An 11,486-nucleotide genomic window follows, 5' to 3' on the forward strand; every position below is an offset into this window, starting at 1 on the left:
CAATATCTGTCAAAAAAATCGCAATTTGATATTTTCCCCCAAATCGCACAGTCCTAGTATATATATATATATATATATATATATATATACACACACACACAGTATATACACACACAGTATATACACACACATATATATATTATACACACACACACACACATTATATATATACATACATACATATATATATATATATATGTAGTAAATCAAATTAGACAACAAATCTATATTTAATTTGATCTACTAAAATAACTAAAATAGTATTTAATAATAACTAATATATGTAAAGTAACAATGTTTTTTTAATGGTTTTAGTTTTACTTAAGAACATTTTTGCACAAAATTAAATGTGCCACATCATGCGCCTTTTGGAGATAGGTAATATTTTTGATGCAACAGTTCATTTATAAATTCACACATAACATTTGTACATTTTAGAGGGAAAAAACTGGCTTGAGTGTAAATTCATTGGTCAAAAGGCTGTATACATTAAACACTGATAATAAGGAGCACAAAAATAGTAGTTCAATCACAATAATTAAGTGATTTGATTAGTTTAATGTGCAAAAATATCGGTTTCACTGATGATTTTCATTTTTTTACTAAACGTATGAACAATACAGTCACAAACCGCTGAAACGGAGCAGAAGCTCATTAAAACCCAACGCAGATTCATTAAAACATCAAACACAAATCTGACCTCAAATCAGCGGATAAAGGACAAAGCCCAGTCGGGACTACGGCAGCCCCTGAGGCTCAAGCTGATAATGGTTTTAGATGTTATTTATGCACATTTGTTTATCTCGTACAAAAATTCCTGCAGTTACTCGAACCATGATGACAGTATGAAGATGCATAACTGGTTCAATCATTTTGCAGTGCTCTGTGGGTAAACTGCTGCTAAAGCGTGGACAGCACGTCTTTGTTCTCTCGTTCTCCTTTGTCTGCCTGTAATTTGGCCCTCGGGAAAAAGTCTGTCAGGATCGCAGTCAGAGATGATAAACCGCAGCTCCGTTCTGCTTTCAAAGCTCCACAAACTTGGGTTTAACGATGGTGAATGAATGTTTCTACTTCCTGTAGTCTGTAACTAATGCCTAAATCAACCGGAATTACAAAAACAGACAATCCCATCATTCATTCATCCAAAAACCCTTATGCTGGGAGAATTTATGATGATATACAGGAACTAAACTGCTTGGCTTCATTAGTAACTAAACGGGTGAATCTCACAAAACATGTCAAGAACATTCAATCAAAATTAGAAATAAGAATTCGTATTTTATGTAAAGAAAATGAGGAAACGAATGTCATGCAAAAACAAAATCTTAATTATTAAAAATTGTATTAATTTAAAAATGATAAATACTTATTTTTTACTCAAACAAAATATGAGTTTTAAATTTTTTCCCTTTTGGCTTTGGTGTGAAATGTGGAAAAATAAATGTATTTTAAAAAATGAACAGATACATATTTACTAGGGATGCACCGAATGTTCGGCAACCGAAATTATTCGGCCGAAAATAGAATAAACTAATTTTCGAATAAACGAAAAGACCGAATAAATTGTACCGAACAATGATATGACTTAATTGTACAGTAAAAAATACATGCCTGATTCAAGAAGGGGGTCTGATGGCCAAAAAATATTATTTTACTAACTTATTAATTTTAAGTTACATTGTTCTTTGTTGGTATAATGTCTGCTAGAATTTAAAAAATGTTCAGTGTTAAATATTTTTAAATTGTTGTTTAGTAATGGATCTTTTCCTTTGAAAAGCAAGACAAAAGAGTAAAAAGCACATTTTGGCTATTTAATTTATGCAATGGTGAAAAAAAATTGACAAAATACATGGGGGAAAAAACTCGAAAAACCGTGTTAGGTATTCGGCCCAGTGTTTCATTTTGTTCGGTCTCGGCCAAGAATTTTCATTTCGGGGCATCCCTAATATTTACACATAATATTTGTATTTTACTTTAAAAAAACTGGCTTAAGTGGAAATGTATTGGTCAAAATTTAACAAAAAATACAAGAAAGTCATTAATCACTATTAATCATGTTTTCATCAAAAAAAATATAAACTATATATTTTAGAACACATTCTTTAATTTTTTCCTTTTGATTTTGTAGGAAAATTACAGAGAAACAAAAAATTATTTTGTTTGACTAAAAATCAAGTCTATGTTTTGGGTCATTAAGATTTTAGAATGTGATGTTATTTTCCTCAAACAATTTTCTTTACGTAAAATATTATTTCTTGTTTCATTCATTTGGTTTTTTGTTGAAATGTGACCCGTTTTCATGAGATTCACTCAATTATTCTATAGTTACTACTAACAAAAATTCTACATGTCTTCAATTTCCTGTTTAGATCAGATTAATTGTGGCATCCAGTGGACGGATTCGTCATTCCAGAAGCTAACAACATGTAGAATAAAATCACGTTGCACTGGGATCAGATTAATGACTAGAGCTACAGGGAGACTGACGACTACGGTCAATAATCCATAAATCATACCTGGAAGCAGACGAATCTGAAAATCTAGATTCTGTAAATCAAAACAATGCAGTTGGACAAAAGGAAGGAAGGATACAGAAAGCAACAGAGAGAAGAATTTCATTTCAAATTCAGTGTGAAAATGTCTCTACAAGAGCACACCTGAATTAAAGCTGAAGTGCGCCATTTCTCCTCTAGAGGCACAAAGCAGAACTGCAAGCGCAATTTATGTTGCCACGCCGTTGCTATGCAATCGCTATGGTCTTGTGTAGTTTTTAGCATGTTTTATGCAGTTACTAAAGCAGCCTGGTTAGTTGTAATTTTGGCTAGTTACTAGGCTGTAATTATGAGGTTGCTAGGACATTCTGCTCGCTATCATGTTCTATGCAGTTGCCAGGATGTTCTGGGTAGTTGCTAGGGCGTTGCTAGAACGTTCTGGCTGGCTGTCATGCCATTGCTATGTGGCTACCAAGGTGTGCTGAGTGTTTTTCTGTGTTGCTACAGTACTTGTTTGTTATAATATACCAAATGGTGACCAAGCTGTTGCTATGTGGATGCCAAGGTGTTTGAGTGGTTTTGAGTGTGTTGCTACAGTGTGTGGTTGTTACAGTGTTCTGAATGGTTGTAAGGGTGTTGCTATGCAGTTCTAAGGCGACTGTTGGAGTTATGAGCGGTAAATGCAGTGCTTCTGTGCAGTTGTCAAGGTGTTTTGAGTGTGCTGCTACAGTATGTTGTTATAATGTTCTGGAAGGTTGCCAAGGTATTGCTATGCAGTTAAAGTGTTTTGAGTGGTTTTGAGTGTGTTGTTACAGTATGTATTTGTTCTAATATTCTGGATGGATACCAAGGTGTTGCTATGCGGCTGCCAAGGTGTTTTGAGCATTTTTTAGGATGCTGCTACAGTATGAGGCTGCTATAATGCCCTGAATGGTTGCTACGGTGTTGCTATGCGTTTCTGAGATGGCTGTTAGAATGTTTTGGGTGGTTCCTATAGTGTTGCTATGTGGTTGTCAGGTTGTTCTGTGATTGCCAAGATGTTTTTTAGTGTTTTTAGCTTGTTGCTACAATATGTTGTTGCTATAATGCTCTGAAAGGTTACTAAGGTGTTGCTATGCTGTTCTGACTGAGTGACTGTTAGAAAGTTCAAGGTGGTTCCTTGCACTGGACGGTTGCCTAATTGTTGCCATGCGGTTGTTCAGTGTGTTTTTTTTAGTATGCTGTTATTTTTAGTATGCTGTTAAGTTGTTGCTCTGTGATTGCCAAGGTGTTTTGAGTGTTTTAGCTTTTTGCTACAGTATTTAGTTGCTATAATGCTCTAAATGGTTGTTAGGATGTTGCTACGCAGTTGTGAGCAGACTGTTATAGTTCTCTGAGTGGTTACTGTGTTAACGCTATGTGGTTGTCAAGGTGTTTAGAGTGTTTTTAGTGTGTTACTAAGTGGTTGCTATAGTGTTCTGGATGGTTGTCAGGGTGTTGCTATGCAGTTCCAAGGTGACTGTTGAAATTCTCTGAGCAGTAAAGGTGGTGCTTCTTTGCAGTTGTCAAGGTGTCTTGAGTGGTTTTGAGTGTGCTGCTACAGTATGTGGTTGCTATAATGTTCTGGATGGTTGACAAGGTGTTGCTATGTGGTTACCAAGGTGTCCTGAGTGGTTGTGTGTGTGTTGCTACAGTATGTATTTGTTACAATATTCTGGATGGTTACTACCGTGTTGCTCTGTGATTGCCTTAAGTGTTTTGAGTGTTTTTTCGCTTTTTGCTACAGTATTTAGTAGCTTATAATACTCTGAATGGTTACTAGGGTGTTGTTATGCGGTTCTAAGGTGACTGTTAGAATGTTGTGGGTGGTTCCTATAGTGTTGCTATGCAGTTGCTGTAGTATTATGAGTGGTTGCCAGGTTGTTGCTATGTGACTGCCATGGTGTTTTTTAGTGTTTTGACTATGGTTTTGCTATAATGAATGGTTGCTAGACTAGGGTGATGCTATGCAGTTCTGAGGTGATTCTTAAGAGTTCTCTTAATGGTTACTGTGGCGTTGCTATGTGGTTACCAAGGAGATCAGAGAGGTTTTTAGAGCATTGCCATAGTATGTGGTTGCTATAATGCACTGGACAGTTGCCAAATTGTTGCCATGTGGTTGTTCAGAGTTTTTTTTTTTAGTGTGCTGCTATGCGGTTGATACAGCATTCTGGACAGTTGCCAGGATGTTGCTAGGCAGTTCTAAGGTGACTGGTAGAATGCTCCGAGTGGTTCCTATGGTGTTGCTATGCGGTTGCTAGGGATCTGGGAGATTGCAAAAGTGTTACTAGGCAGTCGTTTAGACTTCAGATTAGACGTATAGCAACTCTGCACATTCAAATGGAATACGAGAAAACACTGTAACCTTAAAAAAAAAGACACACTTCAGCTTCAGTCTGAAATCCCAGCATCAGGACAGATACCCTGCAGATCTGCGCGTCTGTAAAACTCCACGAAGACGAAGATGAAAAGATTGTGTTTGAAAGCTCAGTTCCTCTACACTGTAACGAACAAAGGAACGTTTTGTTTTGCAAACGCCGGGCCGGCTGGGTAACACACACACACACAAGAGCAGCATGTGTGTGTGTGCGCCGATAACCAATGAGTCATTGTGAACCTGCAGCTCCTGAGGGATTTCTACTATTCAATTCAAAGTGAGAGGCCAAAAACACGATGATGTACACCAATGGCCGTTGCTTTGCAGTGGTGGTAATAAACCTCAGTACTCAAGAGGGCAAGAGACCCATTAAACCTGATGTGTTATTATTCTATAGAAGCTAGATATAAACAAGTTAGCTGACTAATTAACTTCAACTATCTTGCTCAGCAAAGTGTTTTTGTCCCCGAAATGCTTTAAGGAAGCACAGGCGCCTCACCTCCTGCAGCAGATCCGCCTGCTCGATGGCTTTCAGGACGTTTTTCTTCGACGTCTCCTGAGCCTCGCCTCCCAGCAGGAACTCGTCCAGGATGAAATACGCCTTCTCGAAGTTAAAGATGATATCCAGCTCGCAGACCTGAGTTTGCGAAGATCAATCACTGTTATCTGCAATCGCGTTCGTTTTTGGAGGCAACTAGTAACGTCAGTTTATTTTCTGCCGCGCGACTTACGCTGCCGAAGTATTTGTCGAGCAGCTCGACGTAGCGGTGGATGATCTCCAGTGTGATCAGTTCGTTATCCTGGTCCTCAATGGCACAGCAGAAATACAGACTGGCGTATCTGCAACATAAACACAACATTTGTTTTAGTGCACTGTCGCTAATTCAAACTGATTTGAATCAGTTGCTCTGAGTGGTTACCAAGGTGTTGCAAAGTGACTTCTGAGTGGTTTTTATTGCGTTGCTAGAGTAAGTGGTTGCTAATATATTCTGGATGGTTACCAAGGTGATGCTATGTGGTTGCCAAGGTGTTTGAGTGTTTTTAGTGTGTTGCTACTGTACATTTTTGTTATAATATTCTGTATGGTTGCCATGGTGTTGCTATGTGGTTGTCAATTTGTTCGGAGTGGTTTTTAGTGCGTTACTACAGTATGTGTTTGTTATAATATTCTGGATGGTTACCAAGTTGTTACCATGCAGTTTCCAGGGTGTTCTGAATGGTTTTTAGTGTACTTCTACAGTGCGTTTTGTTATAATATTCCGTTTGGTTGCCAAGGTGTTGCTATGCGGTTGTCAAGGTGTTCGGAAGTGTTTTTTTAATGTGTTGCAACAGTATGTTTTTGTTATAATTTTCTGGTTGGTTGCCAAGGTTTTCTGAGTGGTTTTGAGTGTGTTGCTACAGTATGGGTTTGTTATAATATTCCAGATGGTTACCAAAGTGTGGCTATGCAGTTGCCAAGACATTCTGAATGGTTTTACACTTGTTGCTACTGTATGTGCTTCTTATAATATACCTTCTTATAATGGCTACCAAGGTGTTGCTATGTGGTTGTCAATGTTGTCAAGACAATTAGATCAGACACTAGACTAAAACTGGCAAACTGTTTACATTTACAAATTAAAATGTATGGTTTACAAATGGCTTTAACTGCATGCAACAGAAACTCAGTCTGACTTTGAGATATAGATGATTGCGAGGTATTGCTTGTTGTATAAAGGCATAACAAAAAATGCATTGTACAGGTTATTTATGAGAAAGACCATTTCTATGTCAGACAGACCAGGAAAACAATATGAAAAAGCTGTGGAGAATGTCAAAAAAAAAACAGACAGCTTTATTGATTATAACAGGAGTGATATTATTTTTGACGGAGTGCAACATGTTTCTCTGCACCTCCTGAGGAAACTGCTCTCAGATCGACTTCTAAGGAACCGTAACGTCACATCTAATGATCTAGAACAAATTCAAGTGAGCTTTAGATTAAACCAAGCAAACATTTAAGGACTACAATGGATATTTTCAGGAGAAATTAAGTCATGTGTTAAAAACGTGATTTGCCATTTGTGAATTAGTCTACACTTTTCAACCTCTCCATCAAACAGCATTATTATTCTTTCCGCCAACCATCAAACCACACACACTGGAGGATTGTGGGATATCACATCATGTGGACACATCTATACAGGCAGGCTAAATGGACAAAATTTACAAAAGTCTTAATTTGTGGATTATCGTTGCTAATAGCTACCAGGTGTGCTGCCTAGATGAAATTAATAGTGAAAAGCTGGCACAATAAAATGTGCACATGGGGTGAATGTAATGAAACTAATTCAAATGAAGTGAACAAGTAATGAAATAAAATGAAAATATATGAAAATGCAAATGGAGTGAATGTCATAAAATAAAAAATATGCCAATGGAATGAACAAGAAAATAAAAATATGCAATAAGGAATAAATATAAATTTTGCAATAAAATAAAAAAATATGCAAATGAAAATAATCTGAAAATGCAAATGGAGTGAATGTAACAATTTTAAAAATGCAAATGACATGAACAAATAAAATAAAAAATAAAAATATGCAAATGGTGTAAATGTAATAAAAATATTCAATGAACAAATAATAAAATACAACAAAAAAATACAATTTAATGAATGTTACTATGTATTGAATGTAAAAAAAAAAAATCAGCAAATGGGGTGACTAAAATTAAATTAAAAAAAAGAAAAAATACTGTAAAAATATGCACAAAGTTAACAAGTAATAACAAAAAAATAAACATTTTCAAATGGAGTACATGTAATAAAATACAAGAAAAAATGAAAATGCAAAAAGAATGAATGTAATAAAATAAAATTATGCAAACTGAGTGCCTAAAATAAAAATATGCAAATGGAGCAAACAAGAAATAAAATAATTTGCAAATGGAGTTGACAATTAATAGTTAAGCAAGTGCATCAAAAGATTTGATTACTACAAAAATATGAAACCACAAACATTTATCAAAACTAGTGTACATCTAGTACAACTTTGTTTCCACACAAACTAATATATAAACCTGTACACACTGACTGTCAGAAATGGCATAAACCAGCCAGGATGGAACATGTACTTTTGTAATACTGTACAACATGCATCAGAATAAGCACTGACAGGCGTTTCATCCAAACACACTGCTGCTTAGCAATGCTAATGCTCGGTTTGGACGGAGCTGACAGAGACAGGCTGTTAAGAGCGGGCGGCTGGGGTCAGAGGTCAGACGAGGCGAGCTGTGAGGGAATCAATCTGGAACTGAACCAAAGCCTGAAGAACCAGAGGAACGGCTGTAGATGCAAGGTCACGTTCATTATTACAGCCCACAGTCTGTTCATCTGTCTAGACTCTCTTTCTGCCGCAGTTTCCGTTTAGTGTTTAGCTGTTAGCAGTCTGCAGCCTAAATCAAATAGTGTAAAATGGGTCATTTACAAGAAAATAAAAATATGCAACTAGAGTGTACAAGTAGTAAAATACAAGTAAATTAAACAATATTCAAATGGAGTGAATGTAAAAAAAAAAAAAAATACACAAATGGGGAACCGAATACAACAAGACAAAATAAATTGTGCAAATGGAGTGCATAAGTAATAAAATACAAAATATGCAAATTAAATGAATGTAATACAATAAAATAGAGAAAATATGAAAGAGTAAACAAGTAACAAAAATAAGATAACTTAAAATAAAAATTAAAATTATGCAAATGGAGTGAATTTAATAAAATAAAAAATAACATACACATGGAGTGCCTAAGCAAAGAATGTAAATAAAAACATGCAAATATATGAAAATAAGATGAAATATGCGAACTGAATTAATAATTAAAACGAAAATGCAAATAGAGTAAACGTAATAAATTAAAATACAATACAAATAATATGCAAATCCAGTGAACAAAGCAACAAAAATAAAATAACGTAAAAAAAAATATATGAAAATGAAATGTAATGAATATGAAAATTTGTGCATAAATAAGAAAATATGCAAATGTAGTAAATGTAATCAAATTAGAGTAAACAATTAACAAAAAAACAAAATGACTTAAAATATAAAATAAAAGTGCAAAACAGTTTGTTTACTGTTTTTAAATTCTGAATGATTGATTAACAAATGCTGAATCATTTCAAAAACTGCATATGTGTTTATCTGTATATATATATATATATATATATATATATATACCAGGGACAATCTTCACTGTCAAACTGATTCATAAAACAAGCTTTTCTTTTTCAACTCTAAAAAAGCTAAATGGTTTCTTTTAAGAAACAGCCTTTGGGTTTGTGTTGATCTGTAGTCTTTATAATTAAATTGTGCAAATGGTGCACATGCTGACATGCAATGGTGTAAGTGCTGGTGTGTGATTGTGTATTCCTGCTTTCACTCTGAGCCTGTAGTGTTCAGAAGAATCACGACTCGACTCCTCATGAAACAAAGAAGAGAACAAAGCGAACGTGAGGACAGACGCCCTTCAGCACCCTCCAACAGAAACACAGCATACTTTACATTCACTCATCATACTCAATACAAATCATCACGGCACACTAACAATCAGCTCACGCTGCTCATTTCAGATGCACCAGAAACCACAATAACAACATCATACACTGCTAAATCAATTATTATGCCAATGTTCAGATTTGTATTCCGCTCATTCTCAGAAGCTGACACACACACAAAATAATGTCACGAAACACTAAGGTATTAAAAGTTTAGTTAGTGTGTGTGAGTGTGTGTGTGTGTGTATGTGTGTGTGCCTGTATGTGTGTGTGTGTCTGTATGTGTGCGTGTGTGTCTGTATGTGTCTGTATGTGTGCGTGTGTGTGTGAATGAAAACAAACATAACACTCCAAGTGAAATAGTGCTGAACTCTATTACAAAAACAGTACTGGACCATGAAAATGTACTGTGCTTTTTAAATATAAATACATTTTAATATCTTAATTGTATCTTGATCATTCATTCGTAGTGCATTAGCAAATAACAGCAGATACTTTAAAATCTGAAATCGTACATGTGTACATGTGTACATTAATAATCTAACAATGAGCAATACTTCTACAGCATTTATTAACCTTAGATCTGAGTTCATGCATGTCATTTTCATGGTTGCGGCAAAAAGTGTTACCATTTCACATAAACCCAAACAGTCTTTTAAAGATAGCCATCTTTTTAAATATCTACACAAAAGCCACAGCATTAAATAGGGATGCACAATATTATCGGAATCAGCCGATAAAGGCTTAAAATGCAAAAATTGGCATCGGCCAATTTGAAAAAATGTTGCTGATCTGCCTGGCTGATAAGACGAATAGCTCACATGTGCTCAGGGTGTGATAGTGATAAGATAAGGTCAGCAGTGTGGTCATTCTTGAAGCAAATGTTTGCCTTAATGGTTAGATTCTCTGTTTTGGATCACTGTATTTAATCTGAGAATGCACGTACAGAATGACGCGTCCGACTGCGCAGTAGCAGCAGTCGCAGCCTCCCCCGGGTCCTAATGCATTCAGATACTTATTAGTATTAACAGTATTAATGTCATAAAATCACAAGTCTGTTTTGATTTGAAGGTCGGAAGCTATAGCTTTCATGAATAAAAATCACAAACATGACACTTGTACATTAAATCATTTCATATATACAGATTTATTAATTAATTAATTAATATATATTCTTTTTTTAAATTATGAAAACTTAAATACAATAACAGGTCTTTTGCTTTAAACCATCTATTAATGTTAAATCCACAAATAAAATGTTAAGGTTTGAACTGCATCTGCCAAAAAAAAAAAACAGCAGAGATTTATTTTATTACAGTTATTTTCAAGGCTTTCAATGTACTCTTTAATAAGGCTTATTACCACTAACAAATACAATTTTGCTCAAAACTAACCAAAATTAAACAAAAAAAAAAATTGTATATCATTTCCACACAGGAGAGACTTGGTGTTGTTTCAAAACAACGGGGAATATATTATAATCGGTATAGGCATCAGCTATCGGCAAAAATAATTTGAAAAATATCTGCATATCGGCAAAAATATAATATCGTGCATCCCTAGCATTAAAATTACATATGTATATTGCATGCACACTCTCACACTTTATTTGCTCCTATTTTAGAACACTTGAAGAATATCTAATCAAAAAAACAAAACATGTATTACATGGATGATAAAAAAAAGAACTGAAATCGGGTACATTTCTGATTTGTTTGTATTTCTGTCGACTGCATGAACATATCAATTTGTTTTCTCGCATCACTAGCTTTAAATATGTAACTTTGCTGACTAACAAATGCATATAAATTAATGCAAATAGAAGGTAACAATCTATTATACCTAAATCTAAAAACCGTTTTGTGGCTTTTTGTCGTGACAGATCGCTATAGCGCCTCAGTTCAAGCGGCACGTGAACCGATCATCTCTTCCTCGTTACTAGTTACAGCTAGGGATGTAACGATTAACCGCGAGCCGGTTGAAAATCGATTCAAATATGTGACGATTCAAAACGGTTGAGATGCTAAACAAATCGCGATTCAATTAGGGGCAGGAGATTATA

General features: G+C 35.1%; 1 protein-coding gene across 5 annotated transcripts in view; it reads right to left on the reverse strand.

Annotated features, from left to right (window-relative positions):
- LOC107706909 (AP-1 complex subunit sigma-2-like) overlaps positions 1-11,486 on the reverse strand; it is a 22,752-nt gene that overhangs the window by 8,204 nt on the left and 3,062 nt on the right. For 3 of the 5 annotated variants that reach the window (XM_016510761.1, XM_016510762.1, XM_016510760.1), the window contains exons 3-5: positions 5,619-5,727; positions 5,387-5,524; positions 2,517-2,547 (exon numbers count right to left, since the gene is read on the reverse strand). In XM_016510761.1, coding sequence (XP_016366247.1) covers positions 2,517-2,547; positions 5,387-5,524; positions 5,619-5,727 — 278 coding nt within the window. The remainder of the gene's footprint in view (positions 1-2,516; positions 2,548-5,386; positions 5,525-5,618; positions 5,728-11,486) is intronic. The other 2 variants (XR_001636195.1, XM_016510763.1) reach the window with 1 other exon arrangement.

The sequence above is a fragment of the Sinocyclocheilus rhinocerous genome, unplaced genomic scaffold (genome assembly GCF_001515625.1).
Source record: "Sinocyclocheilus rhinocerous isolate Xijiao unplaced genomic scaffold, SAMN03320098_v1.1 scaffold5648, whole genome shotgun sequence".
NCBI classification, from domain to species: domain Eukaryota; kingdom Metazoa; phylum Chordata; class Actinopteri; order Cypriniformes; family Cyprinidae; genus Sinocyclocheilus; species Sinocyclocheilus rhinocerous.